This window comes from Lathyrus oleraceus, chromosome 3 (assembly GCF_024323335.1).
Source record: "Lathyrus oleraceus cultivar Zhongwan6 chromosome 3, CAAS_Psat_ZW6_1.0, whole genome shotgun sequence".
In the NCBI taxonomy this organism is placed as follows: Eukaryota; Viridiplantae; Streptophyta; class Magnoliopsida; order Fabales; family Fabaceae; genus Lathyrus; species Lathyrus oleraceus.
In genome coordinates, this window is record NC_066581.1 from 499,410,260 (window position 1) to 499,437,772 (window position 27,513).

Below are 27,513 nucleotides of genomic sequence, written 5' to 3' on the forward strand. Positions count from 1 at the left end.
CTCTCAAATTGAGCCTAAAAACTCCAAAGACGCATTACTCGATGAACATTTGTTTTTAGCAATGCAAGAGGAACTTAATCAGTTCAAAAGAAATTAGGCGTAGGATCTTGTACCCCCTCCGCGAGACCATTGAGTAATCGGTACTAAATGGGTGTTTAGGAACAAGTTAGACGAAAATGGAGTTATAACTCGCAACAAGGCTCGCCTTGTTGCTCAAGGGTATAACCAGGAGGAAGGCGTAGACTATGAGGAAACTTATGCTCTGATTGCCCGACTCGAGGCTATACGCCTTTTGCTTGCCTTGTTTGTTCTCAAAATTTCAAATTATTTCAAATGGATGTTAAGAGTGCTTTCCTAAATGGTCACATTAATGAAGAGATCTATGTATCTCAACCTCCCGGATTTGAAAACTATGAGCATCCTAACTATGTTTATAAGCTTAAATATGCTTTGTACGGTCTCAAACAAGCCCCTATGGCATGGTATGAGCGTCTTTGCAAATTTCTACTAGAACAAGGATTCTCAAGAGGGAAGGTTGATATAACCCTTTTTATTAAGCGTCAAGGAAAGCACTCTATTTTATTTCAAGTCTATGTAGATGACATTATTTTTGGATCTACTAACATAAATTTGGTTAAGGAATTTGCTAAGTTGATGCATGGAGAATTTGAAATGAGCATGATGGGGGAGCTAAATTACTTCCTCAGACTTCAAATCAAGCAACTTGAAGAAGGAACCTTTGTGAGCCAAACAAAGTATTGCAATGAGTTACTCAAGCGCTTCAATATGGCAAACTCCAAAGTAATGGACACTCCAATGCCTATTGCGGTTAATATGGATCGAGATGAAAATGGTAAGGCCGTAGACATAAAAAGGTATAGAGGTATGATCGGTTCCATCCTCTATCCTACCGCATCTCGACCAAATATTATGTTTAGTGTATGTATGTGTCCTAGGTATCAATCATGTCCCAAAGAATCACATTTAAAGGTCGTCAAGTGCATACTTAGATACCTCTGTGGAACTTCAAAGTATGGGCTTTGGTTTTTCTAAGGGAAGTGATTGTTCTTTGGTTGGCTACTTTGACTCCGACTTTGCCGGTTGCGAATCGGATAGGAAAAGCACTAGTGGCACTTGTCATTTTTATTCAAGTTCCTTAGTGAGTTGGCACAACAAAAAGCAATTTTCAGTTGCTTTGTCAACAGCCCAGGCGGAATACGTCGCAACCGATAATTATTGTGCTCAAATTTTGTGCCTCAAACAACAATTACTCGACTTCAATGTTCAACTTGAACGTATTCCCATTTTTTGTGACAACACAAGTGCTGTCAATTTAACCAAAAATCCTATACTACATTCGCGCACTAAACATATTGAAATTCAGCATTACTTCCTTAGGGATCATGTTGAGAAAGGTGATGGTGTCTTCGAGGACGTTGATAGCGAAAATCAACTTGCCGATATTTTCACAAAACCACTTGCAACAGAGCCTTTCTTCCATATCCGTAGGGAACTTGGTGTTCTCGATATCTTGTATCGCTTTTAAATCTATATATGATGCTTGCTCTATATATATGCCTGTCTATTCCTTAATTTACAAGTGCGGGCTACGTGAGGGCACTTGTCGTCTATCATCACTAGAGGTAATATCGTTCCTATCTATTTGAACTATCCTGATTAACTATGTATGTATATATGTGTTCGATGTAATGCAATTCTTGATGTTTATTTTATGGTTTGATCTAAGTTTGATCAATTTCTATGTTTGAATTATGCTTGAACTTGCTTAGGTATCATATTTATCATGCATGTTACTGTATTTATTTATTTGTCTTAAAGTTTATGCTAAAAAATTATGGCAATGTTATTTACTTATTTTCTTTTGCTCCGTGCAATATTTATGCCTATAATACTTCCATTGACTTCATGTTATGTGCATGGTCGTTAATGTCTATCTGTTGCAAAGTAGTTGACTAAGTGCTTATGAATATCTTTGTTTCCCGTTGACTGTATCATTGTTTCTGTTTGATGTTGTCAAAGGGGGAGAAGCAATGGAAACACAATAACAGATTTATACACTACAACAAACAAGACCTTAGACAGCGCTTTTTTTAGCCTTAGACAGCGCTTTAAAGCGCTGTCTAAACCTCCGCTGCTAAAGGTTTAGACAGCGCTTTTTTAAATCTTAAAAGCGCTGTCTAAGCCCCCCCCCTTAGACAACGCTTTTGAAAAGCGCTGTCTAAGCCCCACCCCCTTAGACAGCGCTTTGGCCAAAAGCGCTTTCTAAGACCCTCCTATTTTAATTTTTTTAGGTATACCTTAGACAGCGCTTTTCAAAAAGCGCTGTCTAAGCCCCCCCCTTAGACAGCGCTTTTTACAAAAGCGCTGTCTAAGGTATACGAAAATTTTTGAAGCTTTTGTTTTAAACCACATTTTTTCCAGGTTTATAAACCAGAATTTCTGTTTTCAACCAGATTTTGACAGACAATTATCACATTTTATATATGCCATTTTGGCCTTTTTTCTACCAATTTTTGGCTAACAAATATATATATATACCAATTCAAAGCAATTGAAAACAAAAATATAACGAAATCATGCATTATCAGATATAACTTATAATCAAAGCAATTGAAAACAAAAAAATAAAGAAATCATGCATTATCAGATATAACTTATAATCAAAGCAATTGAAAACAATTAATCCAGACAAAAATACATAACTAAGGTAGTATCTTTGAATATCCTAACAATTATAAAGTTCAATTCATTTTAAACTTCAAAAACCTATACATAACCAATGTTAATATAAACTTCAATAACGTATCCAATAGATCAAAAAATGAATTCCATTGACTAAAAACAATACTTTTTTCATCAAAATATTTCTGAATATGTTCTAAGAAATCAAACAGCCTTGAAACTTTTGAAGACTCCGTCAAATTGTTCTCAGTATCAACCTTGAATGGGCTTTCTGATGGAAGTACAATAAGATCATTTTTCTTGAGTGATTGACGACAGATTGGACACTTGCCACCCATTGAGGTACCCCAGCAATTGAATAGGCATTCTCTACAAAACTGATGTGCACATGGTGTAAAAACAGGATCTTCAGGTGATTCCAAACATATAGAGCATTCTACAGTTTCACCCTTTTGAATATGACCCAAAACCTCATCAATGTATCCATGAGATTGGATAGAATGGGAAGAAGAAATAGAATTCTGTAGGAATCTACTAGCAAGTTTGTTCAACGCGCAGGAAAGACAGGAGACTGAATAGATCCTCCAAACTATTCTGAAACAGAGAACATCACAATTTCAGAAAGAGATTCTTGACAATACACTCTTTTGCTTAATAACTATGAGCTCATTATATGGGAGGAGTACTTTTCTACTAGCAATTCTATAAATTACACAAAATGTTTCTCAATAATTAACCTGAAGCGGTGTTCCAGTTAGACACCAGCGGCAGTGTGAGGACAGGGCAATAGTAGCCTGGGCAACCTGACTTTTATGGGCTTTAATATGGTGAGCTTCGTCTAGTACCACTCTGAACCATTGGACCCTGTGGTAGATGCTATTCTCTCCATCCTGGTTTCAAAGAATCAGGGAATCCAAAATGAGGAGGTTCACTATTTAAATTTATGAAAATAAAATACAAATAAACATTTCCTTACACTTTTATATGAAGCTGATAGGACACCATATGTTGTCAAGACAACGTCGTACTCTAACAACAAATCAACATTATCAGTTCTACCCCCACCATAATGAACAAATATGGATATGCTGCCTGATTTTGAATGTGTTTCAAGCTCGTCCTGGATATTATAAACCATTGTAAATTGCCTTTCACATAAATATTGAGATATATATAAAAGAACAACCATGCTTTTTTAATTGGCTTAAATATAAAAGAACAACCATGCTTTTTTAATTGGCTTAATTAGAGAGGAATCTCACCTTCCACTGACCCAATAATGCCATGGGACAAACAATCAGAGTGCCACCCTCTACATTGTTAATATTCCTCCTCTTAGTTGAGAAAATGTTGTCATATAGGCTCTCTGCGTTACTGTCTTCTGACTTCACCCTGCCTGGATTACTTAGAATCAAAGCAATTGTCATAACAGTCTTTCCAAGTCCCATTGCATCCGCCAGAATCTACAATAAACAAACACAACTGCAATAAGACAAACAGTTCAAAGTGCAGATCCACCGCTGCCCATGTAACTGCTACCGCCGCCGGCACCTCTGCCAGAATACATTGACGAACATGAGCTGCCGCCAACCTACATTGCATGGACAATACATAAGAATGTAACAAAACATACACAGAACACTAATTCCTATTGACATTGGGAAAGGACGGGAAAATTACATCACTTCCACGAGAAACGTAATCACCACCATAACTTGACGAGTACATGCCTCCAACATCACTGCCACCATAAGATCCTGATAGACAAAAAATAATAGAATTGTAAGTAAAGAAAACTTCAATGTTGAAAAGAAGAGACCAGACTATTTGCAACGAAATTCACCTCCACCATAACCTGTTCCCTGCCGACTGCTATACATCCCGTGTGATTCTTGACCAGAAATAGAACTTCGGCTGCCACTGCCATATCCAAGATTTGATCTTCCAACTCTACTAGGCATAACAATTGACTCCAATCTTAGAGAACCAAATCAGAAACCATATAATGAAATGCACAGAAGAAGAACAAACAGAAAAAGTCTAACTAACAAATAAACCAAAAAACCAAACATAGCAATCTCTCAAGCTGCAAATTCCATCTACCAATAACTAAGCATAAACCATGAAGGGAGCAGTAAACATAGCACAAATGAAAATCAACGTAAAAGTTGCAATGAGGGAGTTGAAGAATCCAGTAGATGGACTCTTGATACACAAGTAGCATAACATACATGTTAGTATTTAAAAGCAAGGTGATATCAAACTCTCATGGTAGACTTCTGATTCCATCCATTTGTCTATGATTTGAATACCGGGATCCTTAAAAGTACCATCTCTAGAATTGTAAACAACCAACTCTTCTCGCTCAATATCAAATAGCACTTGATCATCGTTAGAAACATAAAGTGCATAAACAAGAGGCCAAGAACCAAGATTTCTGGTGTGAGGAAGACGGAACAATTTAGTCCAAGAATCTTTATTTCCATACTCTTTCATAAGCCAAACATCTGAAAACGTATCAGCATTAGAAAATATGCATAAGCAATCCCTCAACACCCCTATGTTTAAACTAAGCACATTTATCCCTCCATAATCAGGCTGTGGTATCTCTCTGTGAAATTCTTTCTCCAAATCAAGAGACATAATGACCCAACATGAAGAATGCCTCTGTCTATATGCTAACCAATTAATAGCTCCCCTAAGGAATTTTCCTGATTCATTCAAAATGAGAGTATTAGGAGGGAAGTCCTGAATTGTTCTCCAAGAAGTGGTTCCCAGAGTATGAACTTTTACTAGATTTCTGCAATTGCTAACAGGACCCTGAACAAGAGTATGTGGATAACAAACGACAGCAACCTTGTAACAGTGACTCAAATCATCATAGCCAAAGGAAAAACATAATGTTGTGGGACATCTCTCTTCCAAAGAGGGCAGTTTCGTAAATTTTCTAATGGAAGGATTCCACAAAAAAGCGACACCTTCATTGGTTGTGAACAGAAGCTGAGGCAGAGGATGCCGTGACAAGAGCCAACAATGGCAGCGGAATCGTCTTTATCTTTTACAGGGTAGTCTACCTGTATGGTTGTGGTGGTCGCTTCTGTGAAAACGGAGGAGAGCGGGTTAGCTATGACGACAAAATCGAGTTCCCCGACGGTTAAGACGAGGCTCTGACTCGCGTGGCGAAGGTGCTTCTTGGCGAATTTGGGATCAGAGATTAGAGATTTCCAGGATTTGCAGACGCATTGTAGTTGCATGAGGATCTTCACAGGAAGCCTAGAGAGAATTTCTACCACAACATCGAATGGAAGAGTGGGAAGTGGCATCGTGTCGGAGGAAGATGGTGACGGTGATGGTGAAGTTAGGGTTTTGGTGGCGCGGTTGTTTCTTCTATCATTCCCTCATTTGCTGATTTTATTTTTAATTTATAAACAATTTAGGATAGTAAGAGAAGCACTTACTTGGATCGATTTAAATATTTGTGAAAAATCAGATGAATTTTTTTTTTAATTGAAAGACTTTAAACAGCGCTTTCTCAAAAGCGCTGACTAAGGTCTATATATAAAAGCGCTTTCTAAAAGCGCTGTCTAAGGGGGGGTCTTAGACAGCGCTTTCTAAAAGCGCTGTCTAAGACCCCCCCTTAGACAGCGCTTTCATTATTTTTTTAGAACATTTTCCGTGTTCTATTTTTATTTTAACCTTAGACAGCGCTTTCTTTTAAAAGCGCTGTCTAAGATGCGCTGTTAAAAAACCTTTTTGGCGTAGTGATAATAGCATAATGGTTTGAAGGCATGTATAAAATCAGGGGGAGGATGTCTATCAAAGTACGCAATTGTGCCACGGTTTGCCATCATCAAAAGGGGGGAGTATGTGAGGGCAAAGATTCCTAGTCCCTATTTTAATGATGTCAAACCTTTCTAGTTGCTCATAACGTAAGCTTTGGACGGTGTCATCATATCATAAAATGTATTCATCCTCCAACATGCTCAAAGTATAAGTGAAATGTGTCCATGCATATAGGAGCATCTCATTGACTTGAATAATGCACTTGGTCATCGTTAGTACCTTAGGTTCATAAGATAATAGTTTTAATTGACCAAAATACATCTCAAAAACTCATTTTTAACAGTTTAAGAACTTTGAGTTGATTCATGACTTAGAGCGAAAAAATTGTGAGTCGACTCATGACTTAGAGCGTAACTCTCGGGTCTGAACAGGTCGAGTCTATGAGTCGACTCATAACTTGGAGCATAACTCTCGGTCTGAACAGGTCGAGTCATAGGTTGACTCATCCCATGTTTGAGTCAACTCACTGCCTGTTTTATTAGAACCATGTTGCCACGAGTTTGATCAGGTCGAGTCATAGGTCGACTGAACTCTGGAAAAACCTTGTTTGACTCGACTCATCCCCTGTTTGAGTCAACTCATCGCCTGCTTCACTTGACTAGTTTTGCCTCGGGTCTGAACAGGTCGCTGTTGGCACTTAATTTTATGCTATGCATTTTTGCAAACTATTCTGTTATATCTGTTTCTTTGTCCATGCATCATATAAATAATATAGAGTCTCTTCTTCAACAAATAACAAGAAAAGTGAAAGATATACACTAAAGTGCTCTTCATCTTCATTCTTCATTGCATTTCTCAACAACTACACATAACATTTTTTGTTGATCATTGTGCATTGTTGGGGTGATAATGTCCAAATAGGATTGTGTTATCTTAGTTTGGGTAGAGACTTTTAGTGGGTTTTTCTTAAATAAAACCATTGGCGTTTTGTCCTCCAAGAATTGGGGGGTTTTTGCACTAATCTTTGCTTCATAGATTCAACCGAGTGAAAGGTTTGAAGAACGGCGGATTCGTTCAAACAAGTAATGGTAATCGGAGGATTGTGAAGGAAGGTTAGGGTTCAAGCGTCTTGCAATTGAAGTCAGTTGAGCTAGAATTTTGGAGAGCGTGGAGTTCTTGCAATAAGGTAGCTACAATCGGAGGTTTCACGCACATTCGATCGAAATCAGCCGAGCTAGAGTTTTGGAGAACGTGGAGTTCTTGCAATAAGATAGCTATAACAGGAGGTTTGTTCGGAACTCTTGAAGGACTTGATTCAACTAGAATCAAGGGGAGAGAAGTGAATAGGATCTACAACAACACTTGGGGTTGGTTGGTTGTGATCATATCTTCTCTTGTATTAACTTCGCAATTTGATAATAAAGATCTCAAATCTAGTTTTAGAATTGGGGGCAGACGTACCCTAAGCGAGGACGAAAGGGGAATTGCCTAAACAAATCTGGTGTTGTTCTCTCTTTCTCTTAACTCTTTAAATTCTTTATTAATTACGTTTTATGTGAAATTAATAGTAAAATCAATCTCACTTAATTGTTATGCATAGTAGTTATTCGATAAATTGGTGCAATCACTTTGATTGCAACTAAGTAAAATTTTGCACATTCAATTTGAGTGAAATTGAGACTTGGTGTGGAGTGCAAACCAAGTGTTTGATAAATTAATCTCACACAAATCTATTAATATTTTACCTGTTCTATTATTGTGTTAACACATCGTTAGAGGTAACGATATCAAGGATTGTGGTAATTAATCGATTGATTTAGATTGCTTTTTAATTATCTCTATCTTAGTTATTCCTTTCGGTTTCACGCATATCTGATCTTTCCATTAACGGATCGTTTAGACGATTGTGGTCTAGGGAGCTTTCGCAACCTTTGAAAACATTTTTAAAAAGCGCTAAATTTAAATACCGATCTATTCAATCCCCCTTTTAGATTGGTACTATCGTCTAATGGTCATCTCTTTCTCTTCCAGTGGAGGACTGACTTGCGCGGAAAACTCGTGCCATCTCTACGCGTACTCTTTGAAAGTTTCCTTATCCTTTTAGGACATAGCACGTAGTTGATCTCGGTTCGGTGCCATGTCAACATTATGTTTATATTGACGAACAAAAGTTTCACCTAGGTCATTGAAAGTACGGATCTGGGTGCTACCAAGTCCCATGTACCACTTCAAAGAAGCACCAGTTAAACTGTCTTGAAAGTAATGAATCAATAGTTGATGGTTATCAATTTGAGTCGACATCTTGCGAGCGTACATCACCAAATGACTCAATGGACAAGAGTTACCCTTATATTTCTCGAAATATGGAACTTTGAACTTATGCGGAATCTTCACATTAGGAACTAAGCACAGATCATGAGCATTCTTCCCAAATAATTCTTTTCCTATCATAGCTTGAATCTCTTTCTGTATAGCTTGAAACTGATCTTGAAATTCATCCATCCTTTCATAGACACCAACAGTTTCACGCTGGTCAGCATGGAGATGTAGGAGAATTGCCATCCAAGGCGCAACGGAATTTAAAAATTTCTCCATTTAGTGATCCTTACGAATGGGCATGATCAGTGATAGAATCGTTACCTCTTGTGGCGATTCAAACCTTTGGTGCAGATCTCTGATAATGATCAAAATCTTTGATACAGATCCACGGGGCGATCACGAACGTTGAATGATGACAACGTCTCTACTCAGTCCACACGAACGGATTCCTTCGATCGCAGTGCTAGTTGTTATGAATGAAGGCTTTGAGTGAGAGAAAGAGGGAAACAAAATTCCAAGTCTCTACTTGAATTTCTGTCTGAGTGGATTGGAGTGACAATGCTTCTACCCAAGGGGTTCTATTTATAGAACCACTTGTGTGGGCTTCAAGCTAAAAAGCCCACTTAAGTGTATTTTGGCCCATATCTTATAATATGCCCAAAATCACTTAAGTATTTGGTACCTTACCATATTTTGTCTCCCACTTAAGTGCACCGTACCTTACAGTGTTCCTTAGTTACTCTATCTCTCATCAATCCGTCCTTTGTGTGTGACCCTATAGGTTTTCGCGGTGTTGGCAATTATATTAAATCACACATTTAACATAATAAACAGTGAGCGGTATCTAGCAACACATCACTGCTACCCAAGTCACGAAAATGTCATGTGATCTGACAAAACCTCCTGTGATAATAACTATGTGTATAATTACCCCTTTGCCCTTATGTCTATATTGAACACAAGGTATAGACCGTGTCACCCTTGTCCAGTTCAATATTGGGCCCATAGACATTTATCCTGTTACGCAGGATTGGCAAATTCCATCTAGGACACTCATGTCCCTCAGCATGCTTCGTGGAGTACCCATCAACTGTCTTTATGGTTATCCAGTTACGGACAACGTTGGATCAGCAATAAAGCACTCTACTCTACATCTAGGATCCATAGTGGTTTCAGGTCGAAGAGTGGTATACACTATTATCACCATGAGAATAACTTATGACACTTTGCATAACTTTCTATATAGTATTCTCATAGCGGGTCAATCTGGTATAAATATTACTCCTAATATTCATACCTATGTTTAAGACTTGATAACTCTTTATCCATGATCCATGAGATGTGATCATCAGTCTACAAACATAATAGTCTTAATGCTTTAATGTTATCCCACTTCACACTAAAGCTCGACTACGGATACTTTAAGAATAATGTCCTTATGTTTAATGTGTTCTCATGATTAAGTCACACTTAATACATTAAACGGACTATCTATTCCAGGGACTTTATTAATAAACCATAATAAAGAAAATGCCTTTAAATAATTCGATACAAGTACCAAAAGTATTGGCCTCTAGGGCTTACACTAACAGGAGAATAGGTTCTTCCACATAAGGAGCAACATGGACCATAGGAGGTGGTACATACATAACCAGTTGAGCCACGGGAACTTCAATAGCTGGTTGATACCCTTCTGGTACAAAGTGAGTAGGCATACCTCAGGGAAAACCAGGAGGCATTTGATGATGCGGAGCACTGACTGGAGCCGCAAAAATGGATGTAGAGTTGATTTTAGAAATCACAGTCCTCTGAATCGGAGTTTGGGAAGGAGGAGGAGGCTCATTCTGAGCAGCTTCTTGAACATCCATCATAGGAGTGAGCCTTTCAAAGATTTCCCTCAGAGTAGTCACTTCTTCATGGAGTTCATGATTCTCTTGCTCTAGACGATCCATCTTCTTTTGTTGATTAACACGAGTGTTCTACTGGTGAGACAACTTTTCTGAACGGAGACCAAGAAAAGGAAGAAATCAAACACCTGGAAAACTTATACAAAGCAAGACCAAGATGCGACATAATGCATGATATGCAAATGCAAATGAAAAGTTTTCAAGGAACTTCAATATATAAAGCAAATTGCAAACATCATAAAGGAAATAATACATTTTAAAATGCTGAAAATCTCATTTTATTAATAATGGAAAGGTTACAATCTGAAATACAATCTCAATAATCCTAAAACATAAGCGGAAAGAATTAGGTCTATAGAATCATATCTGATGATGACCCAACTCCAAGCTAATACTTCTTGCAAAGTCTTTTGATCTCTCTCTCTCTCTCTCTCTCTCTCTCTCTCTCTCTCTCTCTCTCTCTCTCTCTCTCTCTCTTAGTTGCTCTTCATGGCATGCTTCTTCATCACGAGTTGATCTACGATGCCTTTCCAAACAAAAGGTCTCGTTATCAGGTAGACCAAGAGAAAGCCTTGTGTGTGCATTGTGTCCTAAACTAGAAAGCGCATAACGATATTACAAACATAGCTCCTTTTCTTCTTTGAGGATGATGCCATGAATGCCCCCTTGTAATAAAAGATCACAAAGTCCTCTATGCTCCAAATTATGCTTAGGTCAAACAATGGTCCAAGGTCCAATGCAAAGGTCCTAAAAGAGTCCTCTAAGTCCATGGTCCATTGTCCATTATCCATGCTTAGGTCTTAATTAAGCCTCTTTTTATCTTTTCCGTTTTTTATGTTTAGTTCATTTTTAAGTTGATTATCAAGATGAAGTGAAGAATGATAATGATGAATGTACAATATGATATAAAGTAAAGTAAAGTCAAAGTAAATAAAAATGACAAAAATTAAATGTTAGAAGTTAGGTACAAGAATGTAAAAAAGTTAGGAATTAGGTTGCGAAAATGTGAGTTGAATGTTAGGAATTAGAATTAATCGAAATCAAAACAAATATAAAAAATAATATTCAAAATCAATATCAAAAATTAAATATAAAACAATATCTAAAATAATATTCAAAACCAATATCTAAAATAATATCAAATAAAATTCTAATATTATCAATCAATATTCTAAAATTAAAATAAAATAGAATTCTAATATTAATTAAAATAATTCTAAAAGTTATGCTAAAATTAACATTTTAATTAATATTCTAATAATCTAAAATTAAGATCTAATAATAATCTAATTACCTAAACTAATCCAGAGCCTCAGGATGAGGGGGAGGCCCAAACCGCAGAGGATGTAAACCGGAATGGTCTCCTGGGGCCAAAGGCCCAAGCTCCAAAGCCATCCAACATGCCAAACCGGATCTCGTCATTCCATGAACTTATGAACCGATTTCTATAACTCCTCAATGCTGGATCCACGTTTCGTATGCTGTTGCGTTTTATGTTCACTTGCACTGCGTTTTGCTGTTGTAGCTTGTTCGTGGTGCCGTTTTAGATTTCGGATGCGTTTCAGCTGCGTTTGTCGTTTTGCAGCTTCATTTCCTGCACTTTCCACTTTGTCTTACTTGTACTCAACCTTTTTTCACTTTTCTTATTTGGATAGGATTATGGATATATGAATAATTGGTTAGTGGATATGGATAGTTGGGATTTGGATATTTGGTTATTGGTAAATGGGATTTGGATTGTATTAAATGGATTTATGGATAACTGGATAATGGATATGGATAATTCAGATTGAATGGGCCTTTTGCATGGGCTTAAGAACCTTGCATTAGCTAAATGATTTTTTTATGCTGAATTGTTATGAAAAGACATGATGAATAAATGGGTCAGCTCTAAGTCAATAATGGCCCATCAAGGAAAAAGAAAAGAAAACTCTAAAAAAAAAATGAATCCTAAAACTAAATCGAAACCGAAAACATAAATTGTCCAAGAATGATGCAATGATTTCTAAAATTAATCAAAATCTCAAAAAATCAATTCTAACCTAAAAAAATCAATTTTAAATTAAAATCAATTAGAACATCAAAACAATTTGAAACTCCTAGAATTAATTCGAAAAAAGATGAAATGATTTCTAAAACTAATTTAAATTTCAAGAATCAAATCTAACCTCAAAAAATAATTTTTTAATTAAAATCTGTAAGGGCAAACAGTCATACAACATACGATCATAGGTTTCGATGATGACAAATGACCACCATGGATGAATCGACATTGTCGATTCCACCTCTACAAAACAAATGCAACATATCACCTATCATATCCTTTTCTATGCTCGTCTAAACTGTTATATTTCATACAACATATGTGGATAAAATATGGTCATGACAAAATGCATGAAAACCACAAAAATCTGATTTTTTGCAGATTTGCAGGGTTTGAGTCGACCGTAGGGTCGGCGCATAACATAGTGCATTTCCTCACGGGTCATCGCACAAAAGGCTTGAGTCGACCGCAGGGGTCAGCGCATGAACCACGGGTCAGTGCACGCCGACCTATGGTCGACGCATACTGATGTGTTTTTCAGACTGTCCAAAACTGCAGGCTATGCGTCAACGCATTGACCTGCTATGGTCGACCGTTCGTGCGCAAATTCAGTTTTTAAGCATTTTCCACTCTGTTTGAAAAGCTGTTAAGTGGGTTGGTTGGTTTGTTACTATAAATAGAAGTTTAGTTACTTGTATCAACCAACATTTGACAAATTGATTCAAGTGTACAAAGAACAAGAAAAAGTGAAATAGGTGTCCAAGATTCTTCATCTTCATCTCCAACATCTCACAACACATCAATTACACACAACCATTTTTGAAGTGCTTTGTGATTGGTTAAAGGTGATAACGTTCGAAGCAGTGATTGGGGAATCCGGTTCGGGTTGAAGCTTGCGACATGTTTTTTCTTGAATAAAACCTTTAGGGTTTTGTCCTCCAAGACTGGTTTGCTTTTGGGGGTTTTTGGACGAATTCTTCATCAATTTTCAGCTGAGCGAAGGTGATTGAGAAGAGGAAGTTTTCATCAATCTAGTAGCGGATTCAGTGATATTGAAGGGAAGATTTCGGGTTCGATTTGTTGTAGTTGAGATCAGTCGGGCCGAGGGTTTGAAGAACTGAGGGTTATTCAACAAAGGGGCTGGAATCGGAGGTCTATCAACAACAATCGAAGGACTTGATTCACCTTGAATCAAGGAACAAGGAGTGGAAGCAACATTCAACGTCTTGAGAATTCTGTTGTATATTTGCTTGTCAATCCTTGTATAAACTGTTATACTCAACAGGTGATATCTATTAAAGCAATCTCAATTCTAGTTTAAGAATTGAGGGCAGACGTACCCCGAAGCGAGGACGACGGGGGAACTGCCTCATCAAATCTTTGTCTTCTCTATTTTTCAGCATATTTGTTTTGGCTTTAAAATAAGTGATTTTTGTATAAGCACTTTTATCAAACCTTGATATTAATTGAGTAAGAAGTTAAAACTTTGTTTCTGAATCCAAAGTACAATAAAATATTGTACTAGACTAATTGGAATCACTTACTCAACATAAATATCACTTGGAGTGTTTTTGCACACCAAGTGTTTGATAATTTGCCTAAACCAAAATTATCTTAGTTGTGTATCTAGTTTGGTTTGCTCTCTGAATCATTGGAACTAGGAATCCTAGCAAGTGAAATAATTCATTGATAGTGTGACTAGTGTAGTGATTCTTATTCTACATTATCACTAATCCATAGGCTAGACGCATATCCGGTTTTCCAATAACAGTTCGTTTTAGACTATATTTTCCTCGGCCGATTCCGCACTTAAAACAAATTTTCAAAACCAATTTTAAATTGGTAGCGCCGACTCAAATTTTAATTGGGATCTATTCAACCCCCCCCCCCCCCCTTCTAGATCCGTGCCATAGTCTAACAAGTGGTATCAGGAGCACCGGTTCACTCCGTGCTTCAAAATATAACTTTGATAGAAAATGGCTAACGAACCTAAAGGGGCTTATAATAGAGCTCCCGTTTTCAATGGTGAAAATTATAGTTATTGGAAAGACTGTATGCGGGTGCACATAAATTCCATAGATAGAAGAATATGGAACGTTATTCTCAATGGTCCAATTGAAATAACCATGACCAATGAGAATGATGAATTAGTGCCAAAGCCCGAAGCACAATGGACCGATGATGATGAAAGAAAATACAATTATGATTGGAAAGCCAAAAATATCCTAATCTCCTCATTAGGTGTAGATGAATACTATCGTGTATCCCATTGTCCTACTACTAAGGCCATGTGGGATTAACTACAAATCGCCCATGAGGGGACGAACGATGTTAAGTTGGCAAGAATCAACACACTAACACAAGAGTTTGATCTCTTTTTCATGGAGCAAGGGGAAACCATTGCTAACATGCAAAAGAGATTTACTCATCTCATCAATCGATTACATTCATTAGGTAGGCCGGTTTCCAATGATGTTGCTACTAATAAGATCTTGAGATGTCTTAACAGGGAATGGCAATCGAAACTGACCGCCACCAAAGAAGCAAATGATCTTACCGTATTAGACTTGACAACATTATTTGGCAAACTACAAGAGCACGAACAAGTACTCTTGAGCCTAGAACAACACGAAAAGAAAGAAAAGAAGGACAAAACAAAGGTGAGTGAAAAGAAATCTATAGCTCTTAAGACTTCCTCCTCGAAGTCTCAAGAAAAAGAGCAAAGTGATTATTCCTCGAGAGACGAAGAAGAAGAGGACAAGAGCGAAGATATGGGGTTGTTCGTTAAATGTTACAATTGTTACGTGAGAAAGAACGACATCCAACATTCCGAGAAGAACTTGGTAAACTTACGGAAACAATCGAGGTACTCTAAAGATGATGACTCAAAAGGCAAAAATACTAGAGGGTCGTGCTACACTTGTGGGAAGCCCGGTCATTACAAACCGGACTGTCCGATGAACAAGAAGACAAAGGAAAAGGAATCATCCAAATCACACAAGAAATCATCAAAGCCAAGGAGAGCATACATAGCTTGGGAAAGCGATAGCGACTCCTCCGATGATGAAAGTTCTAGTGATGAAGATGAAGCTGCAAACCTATGCCTCTCTGCTCATCAAAAGAACAAAAAGAAACAGGTACGACATGCTAAATATGAAAAATCCTCTAGTATGTCTCATCATGAATTACAAGCTGCATTTGATACTTTACACTGTGAAGCTAAAGAGGCCTTTAAAAGGCTTGCCTCAAATAACCAAATTTTTATTCATTTGGAACAAAAAATTCGAGAATCCGAAAGGAAACTTGAGGCACTCAAAGCTTCTATGGTAGAAAGCACAAAAGCAGGTTGTGAGGACCTTAGAAATACAATACTTAACTATGGGTGTGATACTTGTTATATTTGGCAAGGTGAAGTAAGAAACCTAAAGGCCAAACTTGACAAGGCTCTTGAGCCCAAGATTACCTTTGCAATCGATAAATCTAACTTTCGAAAAAGTATGGTTAATCCATATCAAAAATATAAATATGTTATAAAGGATGAAGATAGCAAAGGCAATCAAAATGTAAATTTCTCTTGTCTTTATTGTTGCAAGAAAGGCCACTCCATTGCTAAATGCAGGTTTAGGAGATTCTTAGTTCCTAAAGGCATTTATCAATGGCTGCCCAAATGCAACCATTTCGTTACTCACCATTCAGGACCCAATAAGCCATTGGGTACCTTCCTGTGTTAATTGCTTTTCCATAGGTACAATGCCTCGAGACCACCGAGAGAAGATGGGTTCTCGACAGTGGATGCTCAAGGCACATGTTAGGAGACATATCACTTTTCATTGACTTCGTGGCTAAGAAGAAAGGATATGTAACCTATGGTGACAACAACCGTGGAGCAATACTAGGTAAAGGTAGTGTAGGTAACCCTTCTTCCACTACTATTTCTGATGTATTTCTTGTCGAAGGTCTTAAACACAATCTACTTAGCATCAGTTAATTATGTGAAAAAGGATACAATGTATCTTTTTCAAAAGATTGTTGCAAAATTGTACATAATGATGATAAGAAGAGTATGTTTAATGGCCTGCGAGTGAATAATGTCTATATGTTAGACTTGAACGAAGTATCGTTAACAAGTGACAAATGCCTTGTAACAATGAGTGAAGACTCATGGTTCTGGCATAGGCGTTTAGCACACGTTAACTTTGACTTACTAAATAAAGTAGTCTCAAAAGATCTAGTCTTAGGTCTCCCCAAAATAAAGTTCACCAAGGATCACCTTTGTGATGCTTGTCAAAAAGGGAAGCAAACGAGGATCTCATTTAAATCCAAAAATATCGTTTCAACAACGAGACCTCTCGAACTTCTTCATATGGACTTATTTGGGCCGTCTAGGATTAAAAGTCTAGGAGGAAATTATTACGGTTTCATAATAGTGGACGATTTTTCTAGATTTTGTTGGACTATCTTTTTAGTAAGCAAGAGCGATACGTTCGCCGCCTTTGAAAGATTTGCTAAGCTTTCCCAAAATAAATTAAATACAAACATTGTTTCAATTAGAAGCGACCATGGGGGTGAGTTCGAAAACCATTTATTTGAAGAATATTGCGGTAACCATGGTATCGATCATAACTTCTCCGCTCCACGTACTCCTCAACAAAATGGGGTTGTGGAGCGCAAAAATTGAATTTTGGAAGAATTGGGAAGAACAATGATTAACGAAAGTGGTTTACCGAAATATTTTTGGGCCGACGCCATTAGTACGGCGTGTTATGTTTTGAATAGGGTGCTCATTCGCCCCATTCTAAATAAAACACCGTATGAGCTTTTAAAAGGGCGAAAGCCAAATGTTTCTCACTTACATGTTTTCGGTTGCAAATGTTTTGTATTAAATAATGGAAAGGAAAACTTGGGCAAATACGATTCCAAAGCCGACGAAGGTATCTTCCTCGGATACTCTCAATCGAGTAAAACATATAGAATATATAATAAACGATTACTTGCTGTGGAAGAGTCTGTACATGTCACTTTTGACGAATCCTATCCGAGAAACGTCGGAAAGGGTAGTGTTGTTCATGGTGCAGGTACATCTACGGAAGACATACTCAAGGGTGGCGAGCCGGGGATTGATCAACCCGACAAAGTCAAAGTTGAGGAGGATATAGATGTACACCATGAGGAAACCAAGGTAGCTCATCCGCCTTCAAACGATGATCTCCCTCAAGCTTGGAAGTCTCCCAAAGACCATCCAATTGACAACATTCTCGGAGATATCTCAAAGGGTGTTACAAATCGATCGAAGCTAAGTAATTTCTGTTATCACTTCGCTTTCGTTTCACAAATGGAACCTAAAAACCCTAAAGAAGCCCTACTTGATGAACACTGGTTTTTGTCAATGCAGGAGGAACTAAATCAGTTCACTAGAAATGAGGTTTGGGACCTTGTCCCTCCTCCGCGAGGTCATCGAGTAATCGGCACCCGATGGGTGTTTAGGAACAAGTTGGACGAAAACGGGGTAATAACCCGTAACAAGGCGCGTTTAGTAGCGCAAAGGTATAACCAAGAGGAAGGCATCGACTATGAGGAAACTTATGCGCCGGTTGCCCGACTCGAGGCTATACGCCTTCTCCTTGCCTTCGCTTGTGCGAAAGACTTTAAACTATTCCAAATGGATGTTAAGAGTGTGTTCCTTAACGGTTACATAAATTAAGAGGTCTACGTTGCACAACCTCCGGGTTTTGAATCTCATGAGTATCCCGATCATGTTTACAAACTAAAAGGGGCTTTATATGTTTTCAAACAAGCTCCTAGAGCTTGGTATGAGCGACTAAGTAAATTTTTTACTTGATCAAGGTTAATCAAGAGGAAAGGTTGACACAACTCTCTTTATTAAACGTCAAGGAAAGCACTTGATATTAGTACAAATTTATGTTGACAATATTATATTTGGGTCTACTAACATGAATCTCGTGAGAGAGTTTTCGGATCTTATGCAGGGTGAATTTGAGATGAGTATGATGGGGGAGCTCACATACTTTCTCGGTTTGCAAATTAAACAACTCAAAGAAGGAACATTCGTGAGTCAAACAAAGTATTGTTTGGACCTTATCAAGAGATTTGACATGGCAAAAGCCAAGGCCATTGATGTAACACCCCGATAAAAATAAGATAATTATTTAAAATAAGTTAATAATATATTTATTAATTTAATTAAATAATTGGATTATTATTATTGGAATATAATGTTGGAATCAGTAAAAAGAGTCCCATTTGGCAAAAAGAGGTTTTCACGTGAAAACAGAGAAACGACTCTAAAGTGGAAAAAGGGCAAAGAGCCAGAGAACAAGGGTTGAAGGGAGGAAGAGCTCGAAGCTAAAGGATTGCCGGATTAACTCAGGTAAGGGGGGTTTATCGTCGTTTAATGGGTATTATGGATTAACATGTAATGGGTAGTGATAAACCATTGATTTGACCCTGATTAGAACGATAAATGTTGAAATTTATGAATTTATGGATGAATGTGATATGAGTTATAATTGAAGAAAATTCGTAAGGATTAGATGGAATAATGTTAGAATTTGTGAGATTGAATGTGTATGATCTGTGTTAGACAATATGAATGAATGTTGTGTAAAAATTGGAATGTGGAAGGTGGGATCTGAGAATCTCGTAACAGAAAAAACCATAGCAAATCTGGAATTCTGGTTTCTGGTCATACGCGTATGGCACTAGGCAATACGCGTATGAGATGGTCTGGTACGCGTATGGCACTAGGCAATACGCGTATGGATGAGGAAGATGATGTTTTGAACGTGGTTTTGTCTCTGTTGGTACGCGTATGAGGAAGTGGTACGCGTAGCATACGCGTATGAGGCAGACAATACGCGTATGGGATTGGCTGAGAAATGGGCCATACGCGTATGGGACTAGGCAATACGCGTATGGGCAGAATTGTGATTTTTATGAGCTGTTGTTGTGCAGTTTTGGTCATTGCAGTTGGGTGATGTAATTTAGCTGATGTATGACATAGTAGGGATCATTTCCCGTTGTTTTGAGCAGTGTAGGTATTAGTAGAGTGTGCTAATACGGTGATTTATTATTTAGCATGATATGATATGATTCTGTGATGAACATGCTGATGATGTATGATGGTATGCATAATACTGTGAATGTATCTGTTATGTATGCAATTGTGAATGGACTGTTTATGGCTTAGAGTGTGAGCATATGTCTATTTTGAATTGTTGTTGATGTTTGCATGCTAGGTGATTTAGCATGTATATTATGGCCTTTATGGTGGTAGCTAATTCCCATGGTGAGGAATTAGTGAGTGAGTTGTTGTGGATTGTTGTTGATGTTTGCATGCTAGGTGATTAACGTGCATATCATAGCCCTTGGGGTGGTAGCTAATTCCCATGGTGAGGAATTAGTGAGTGAGTCACTAGGTCTCAAATGAGTGGGACTAGTGAGCTTGGTAGCCGTATCTGGATTTGATCGGTGAGGTTGAACTATATGTTCACGAATAGTCGGTACCGCATGCATGGAGTCTCATTGCATAATGTATGTATGGCGTATAATATGAATGGATGTATTCCAATATTATACGTGTGTTTTGTGTTGAGTTGAGTATGATGATGATTATGAGTTGATGTTACCGTTGTTGAATGTGTGATATGATTAGGGGGATGAAATGTGTTAATTTACTTAGCATTACATGATATTTTATAATGCTTATTATATCGATTGAGGAACTCACCCTTACAACTATGTTTTCAGGTAACGAGCAGTGATTGAGTAGAAGCTAGTGATTGGAGTCTAGTGTAGTTCCTTAGTGGGTCATGCTCTGGTAGACGTAACATCGGGACGGGATGTTTTACTTGTTTTTCATTGATGATTGTTGAACAAGTTTACATGTAATGTGTTACATGTTTTGCATTGTTGTTAGACTTTATCCGCTGCGAATTATGCAAATGTTTTATTTTGATTAAATAAATGAGCATGACAGGATATTTTGATGATTGGTGTGAAGTGTCAAGTGTGACACCCTTAATTGCATATCTACTCTGATTTATGTTTTGTTGATTTAATTAAATATTGGGGTATTTTAGAAGGGTGTTACAATTGACACCCCCATGCCAACATGTACAAACTTGAATAAAGATGAAAACGGTAAGGACGTAGAGGTGAAAAGGTATAGAGGTATGATTGGATCACTTCTCTATCTTACTGCTTCTCGTCCCGACATTATGTTTAGCGTGTGTATGTGCGCAAGATATCAATCATGTCCCAAGGAATCCCATCTAAAAGCTGTCAAACGAATACTTCGATACCTATCCGGTACTCTGAAGTATGGACTATGGTATTCCAAAGGTAATGATTGCTCATTGGTAGGTTCTCCGATTCCGATTTTGTCGGTTGCAAATCGGATAGGAAAAGCACTAGTGGTACTTGTCATCTATTTTCAAATTCCATGGTCAGTTGGCATAGCAAGAAACAAGTTTCAGTTGCTTTGTCAACCGCCGAAGCGGAATACGTTGCCGCCGATAGTTGTTGTGCTCAAATCCTATGGGTTAAGCAACAATTATTGGATTTTAATCTCAAACTCGAACGTATTCCCATTTTCTGTGACAATACAAGTGCCATTAATCTTACCAAAAATCCTGTGTTGCATTCTCGCACCAAACATATCGAAATTCGACACCACTTTCTTCGGGATCATGTAGAGAAAGGTGATGTTGTATTTGAACATGTTAACACTAAAAATCAACTAGCGGACATTTTCACAAAGCCGCTAGCTACTGAGCCTTTCTTTCATATTCGCCGAGAACTTGGTATTCTCGACATTTCGGAACGGGCGTTATAAATTGCTTGCTTTATCTTATTTCATTTAAAACTATAATCTTGTACTTCTAACAAGTTAATGTTGTTGCAAGCACAAGTATATTGTTCATCAAGTTATTCCGGCATCGAGGTGATATTGTTCCTTTACCCTTCTCTCTCTCCCAACCTTCACGGCTAAATAGTTATATTACATGATAATATTGTATATATATATGACTTGTTTCGTATACCATATCTGTTTGGATGTTTAATGTTGTGTGGCATTCTATTTATGCATCAAACATGTGAGCATATGTGCATAACAGTGAAAAACTGCAAAATTTGCCTGTATGAGTCAACCATAACAGGGCAATGGTCGACGCACACCTTAAAAACTTTCTTTTTTCACAAAATTCAAACAGTATGTGTCGACGCATGCAGAGGGTATGGTCGACGCATCGCACGAAAAACCAGTTTTTCTCTGCAGAAAACGTTCAAACTTCCCATGCATTTACATTTCAAATTCTCATTAAGTGTGCATTCAACCTACTACATTGTGAGTTGCATCTACCTAGTGCCTATTGTCTCTTGGCCTCTCCTCTTCCCAAAACCCTAAATCCTCATCTATAAAAGGGCAAACCTCCTTCTTGCAAATCACTCTCAACATCTTACACCAACCTTCACTCTCTACTTTCACAAAAAGCTTTAGAATCATTACCCATGGCTTCCTCATCCCGCAGACCTACCGGTAAGAGATCAAGGGAATCATCCTCTATCTCCTTACGCATTACCGCTGTATCATTAGTTCCACCGGCTCTCGTCGACACCTTCAACAAAGACATTGGTAAAAGAGGAGTTGTGAGGCAACATGCCTTCTACAAACTCACAGCAGAACACATGCATCTCAGAGAAATCCTGAATCTGCTACAGTATCACGGTATTGTTAAATTCCTGGAATGCAATGCCAAATATAGCGAAGACCTGGTCCGTGTGTTCTACACTTGCCTTCATGACAAATTTCGTGGTCAAAAGTTTCACTCCAGGATCGGCACAAGAAAGGTATCCTTTAAGTCTGTTGTTTGGAATAAATATTTTGATCTGACATTGGCTGCTGATGAAAATCCTCCTGCTGAGGTAACTGATTCTCACACAATAGAAGGATATGAGTTTAAGAGCGCTTTGAACGCTATGTTGAAACGACCCTACCCAGACCACATTGTGAACAGTGATGCGTTCCCACGAACTATCACTGCCGGTAAGCTGAAAACAGGTGAGCGCATTCTCCAATGGATTGTGTCACGCATCCTGCGGCCTAAGAAGGGTGGCCTTTCCCGAGTTGAACAGGCTGAGGTTCATCTCATATATATCCTGAAAAATCAGCGCCAAATAAACTGGCCCTACTACATTGCTAGTAGGATGTTCAGTTTACGAGACTCCGGACGAGGAACGGCTCTTGCCTATGGATCTTTTATTCAAGAGGTTCTTACTGCAGCCGACGTTGATTATCCGTCCTTGAATTCTTTATCTGGGGAGAAGAGCATGTACCAAACCAAAGCCAAGCCAAGATATTCACAACAATTAACAGTTTGTTTTGCAGCCAGTCTTAGACTACAAAAGAAAGGGGGAGTGCGTGTAAATATTGCATGTTGTTTCTCTTTGGTTTCACACAGGTTGTCATCATCAAAAAGGGGGAGTATGTAAGGGTAAACTGTCATACAACATACGATCATAGGTTTCGATGATGACAAATGACCACCATGGATGAATCGACATTGTCGATTCCACCTCTACAAAACAAATGCAACATATCACCTATCATATCCTTTTCTATGCTCATCTAAACTGTTATATTTCATACAACATATGTGGATAAAATATGGTCATGACAAAATGCATGAAAACCACAAAAATCTGATTTTTTGCAGATTTGCAGGGTTTGAGTCGACCGTAGGGTCGGCGCATAACATAGTGCATTTCCTCACGGGTCATCGCACAAAAGGCTTGAGTCGACCGCAGGGGTCAGCGCATGAACCACGGGTCAGTGCACACCGACCTATGGTCGACGCATACTAATGTGTTTTTCAGACTGTCCAAAACTGCAGGCTATGCGTCAACGCATAGACCTGCTATGGTCGACCGTTCGTGCGCAAATTCAGTTTTTAAGCATTTCCCACTCTGTTTGAAAAGCTGTTAAGTGGGTTGGTTGGTTTGTTACTATAAATAGAAGTTTAGTTACTTGTATCAACCAACATTTGACAAATTGATTCAAGTGTACAAAGAACAAGAAAAAGTGAAATAGGTGTCCAAGATTCTTCATCTTCATCTCCAACATCTCACAACACATCAATTACACACAACCATTTTTGAAGTGCTTTGTGATTGGTTAAAGGTGATAACGTTCGAAGCCGTGATTGGGGAATCCGGTTCGGGTTGAAGCTTGCGACAAGTTTTTTCTTGAATAAAACCTTTAGGGTTTTGTCCTCCAAGTCTGGTCTGTTTTTGGGGGTTTTTGGACGAATTCTTCATCAATTTTCAGTTGAGCGAAGGTGATTGAGAAGAGGAAGTCTTCATCAATCTAGTAGCGGATTCAGTGATATTGAAGGGAAGATTTCGGGTTCGATTTATTGTAGTTGAGATCAGCCGGGCCGAGGGTTTGAAGAACTGAGGGTTATTCAACAAAGGGGCTGGAATCGGAGGTCTATCAACAACAATCGAAGGACTTGATTCACCTTGAATCAAGGAACAAGGAGTGGAAGCAACATTCAACGTCTTGAGAATTCTGTTGTATATTTGCTTGTCAATCCTTGTATAAACTGTTATACTCAACAGGTGATATCTATTAAAGCAATCTCAATTCTAGTTTAAGAATTGAGGGCAGACGTACCCCGAAGCGAGGACGACGGGGGAACTGCCTCATCAAATCTTTGTCTTCTCTATTTTTCAGCATATTTGTTTTGGCTTAAAAATAAGTGATTTTTGTATAAGCACTTTTATCAAACCTTGATATTAATTGAGTAAGAAGTTAAAACTCTGTTTCTGAATCCAAAGTACAATAAAATATTGTACTAGACTAATTGGAATCACTTACTCAACATAAATATCACTTGGAGTGTTTTTTCACACCAAGTGTTTGATAATTTGCCTAAACCAAAATTATCTTAGTTGTGTATCTAGTTTGGTTTGCTCTCTGAATCATTGGAACTAGGAATCCTAGCAAGTGAAATAATTCATTGATAGTGTGACTAGTGTAGTGATCCTTATTCTACATTATCACTAATCCATAGGCTAGACGCATATCCGATTTTCCAATAACAGTTCGTTTTAGACTATATTTTCCTCGGCCGCTTCCGCACTTAAAACAAATTTTCAAAACCAATTTTAAATTGGTAGCGCCGACTCAAATTTTAATTGGGATCTATTCAACCCCCCCCCCCCCCTTCTTGATCCGTGCCATAGTCTAACAAAATCAATTTGAACTAAAATTAATTTTAACAAAGATCCATTCGAATTTTCAGAATTAATTTGAAATCAAAATCAGTTTGAAATTAAAGTCAATTTGGAAAAAGATCAAAACACATCGATGATTGTAATAACAACATGCAATGGACCGATGAATCCAAATGATGACAAGACTTGTAAATCAAATTGAACCCTGGTTGAAGGAAATGAATGGATGAATGTGTCAATAAATCGTGCACTAGAAACATGTAACCAAGGATCAAATGGATGATTTTGAATGAGCATAGATCCATGAGCGAAATGAGGTATGAAACCCAATGAGTGCATGATCAACAAGGTATGTGCTAAACCTCCAAAATCAAGGCAGGATCATGCTTGATAAAATGCCTCAGGATAAGTGATTTACCATGCAAGTGAAATTGTTCACCAATCTTATAAACCAAGAGATTAGGGTTTGATTGCCCGATCCACCTCAAATTGTTGATTAGTATACACTTGGTGCAAGCACAAAGCCACGAATTCAAGTCACCTGTCACCTTTTGTTGAACCACGCTTATACAGATGAAATTGATGCTTATGATGATATGAAAATGTTTAGGGTTAATGACCTATACAATCATTGTGAAGGGTAGGGTGAATTTTAGGGTATGACAATTGTCCCTATTTAATTTTCTCGGACCTGAATGTACGAATAACAAAGGCTTTAGGACGATCAAGGCAGGAGGGGATTAAATACTAGAATATCGGAAAATTTTCCCACCAGGAACAAATGGGATGTAGTGTGAAGATAGGTCGCAAAGAGTCTCTCTACTGGGTATGGAATGAACAAACTAGTCTTTGTGCAGGGCAGCTGCTGGGGATCAAAATGTTATTTGGTAGATGGGTATTTATGAGAAGTTAGATGTGCATGTCGTATGCAGTATGCTAATGCAGTATGATTGATGATTTTTCTTCTGTCTTTCTCTTAGCTCTACTCCTTTTTCTTTCTTTTTTCATTCTTTTCATCTTTCCTTTCTCCCTTTTCTTTTCTTGCCTCCACTATCAAGTTTTGGCATGTAACCAGTGATCGAGGCATTCCTACAGGATTACACGAAGGCAAAAGAGTTAGGTGTTTAAAAAAGGCAAGTACAAGTGTGTCGCGCCACGAAAAATACAGAGTTGCCACTGGATTTTATTTATTCCAAAGGAAAGGAAAAATAGCGATAAAACCCCGAATGAGAGAATGGTCTCACAACAAAGAGCGGATTTGGAAGTCGGTTATGCAAGGGGAAAATATTAGCACCCCTGACATCCATGGTACTCCATGGGAACCACTTGCTCGTATCAAATGTGTATGGATGTTGTTTATCTGTATGTTGCTTGCTATCAGGAATGAGATGAAAGAACAAGGTGGGGAGAGAATATAAGTTTTAAGTTAGTGTTCTCGCCAAGGATTTGGGTCCTTGTGCCAACGTATCCTCATACGTGCAATAAGGAAATTAGAGCTCCATAACGGAACATTTATTTAGCTTCTTTTACTAAACAATATTGACATTCACGTGCTATTATTCACTTGCTTGTATACTATGTCATGGGAGGGGGAAGTATTTTCTTGTTTGCGGTAAAGTGGATGCGCTTGGATCACACTCTAGTAGTTAAACACTACTTGCTTGCACATGGAAGCTTAAGCGTCGTTCACGGTAAAACGGAAGTAACACGTCCTTTTTGAAAGATTTTGAAGAGAATGCAATGAGGGAAAAGATGATTTGGTCTGTTGGGGTTTATTTTATGTACGGAGACAAGCATCAGACCCTTGGCTAGATACAGTCAATAGTCCAAACACTCGGGAGTTGAGAGGACAATGTTATGCTAACCACTCTTTTTCATCCAAAAAAGAGATTTGAATTGTGAAAAGAGTTTGGCAAGTCTATTAATTGGAACTTAGAGGGAGATAAGTATCTGACCCTTGACTAAGTACGGTCAACAATCAGAGTACTTGGAAGTTGAGAGGACAATGGAGTCCTAACTACCCTTTTTCTCCCTCATAACACCTTGATCTAACTTTTTTAAATCATTATATGTTTTAAGGGGAAAGTCAAGTGTCGGGTCCTCAAGCTAGCTACGACCGATAACCCAAGTACTTGAATGTTGTGCGCAAGCACGTACACCCCATTTTGCATTCCGATTTGTTGTGAAAATGGTTTTGAAAAATGAACTTGATGTTGGATCAAGTGTTTGAGATTATTATGAAAATGTGTGTGTGAAGAGTGGAGGAGAGAGATGGAATGAGATTGAGAAGAGAATGGAAGAGAGATGGATAATGGGTCATGGAGTGGATGGGAAATACTTGATGTTGGATCAAGTATTCGTGTTGCAATGGTGTGAGTTTTATTTGGGAAACAACTTGACATTGGATCAAGTACCTTTTGTTTCTTTTGAAATGCTTTATTTATCACTTTGTTTTTTTAATCTTTTTAATTAGCATGCATGATGAATTAACTAAAATAA

At 38.0% G+C, this 27,513-nt stretch overlaps 2 protein-coding genes across 2 annotated transcripts; both read right to left on the reverse strand.

Moving 5' to 3' along the window:
• Window positions 1-3,428: 3,428 nt before the first annotated feature.
• LOC127131835 (DNA repair protein RAD5B) lies at window positions 3,429-4,664 on the reverse strand. The gene is made up of 6 exons (XM_051060731.1): window positions 4,547-4,664; window positions 4,384-4,460; window positions 4,214-4,294; window positions 3,966-4,166; window positions 3,680-3,823; window positions 3,429-3,593 (listed from the first exon to the last, which is right to left on the reverse strand). The coding sequence occupies exons 1-6, from the start codon at window positions 4,662-4,664 to the stop codon at window positions 3,429-3,431; spliced, it is 786 nt and encodes a 261-aa protein (XP_050916688.1).
• LOC127131836 (F-box/kelch-repeat protein At3g23880) lies at window positions 4,284-6,026 on the reverse strand. The gene is made up of 4 exons (XM_051060732.1): window positions 5,682-6,026; window positions 4,547-5,559; window positions 4,384-4,460; window positions 4,284-4,294 (listed from the first exon to the last, which is right to left on the reverse strand). The coding sequence occupies exons 1-2, from the start codon at window positions 6,024-6,026 to the stop codon at window positions 4,945-4,947; spliced, it is 960 nt and encodes a 319-aa protein (XP_050916689.1). The 3' UTR covers window positions 4,284-4,294; window positions 4,384-4,460; window positions 4,547-4,944.
• Between the last annotated feature and the right edge of the window lie 21,487 nt (window positions 6,027-27,513).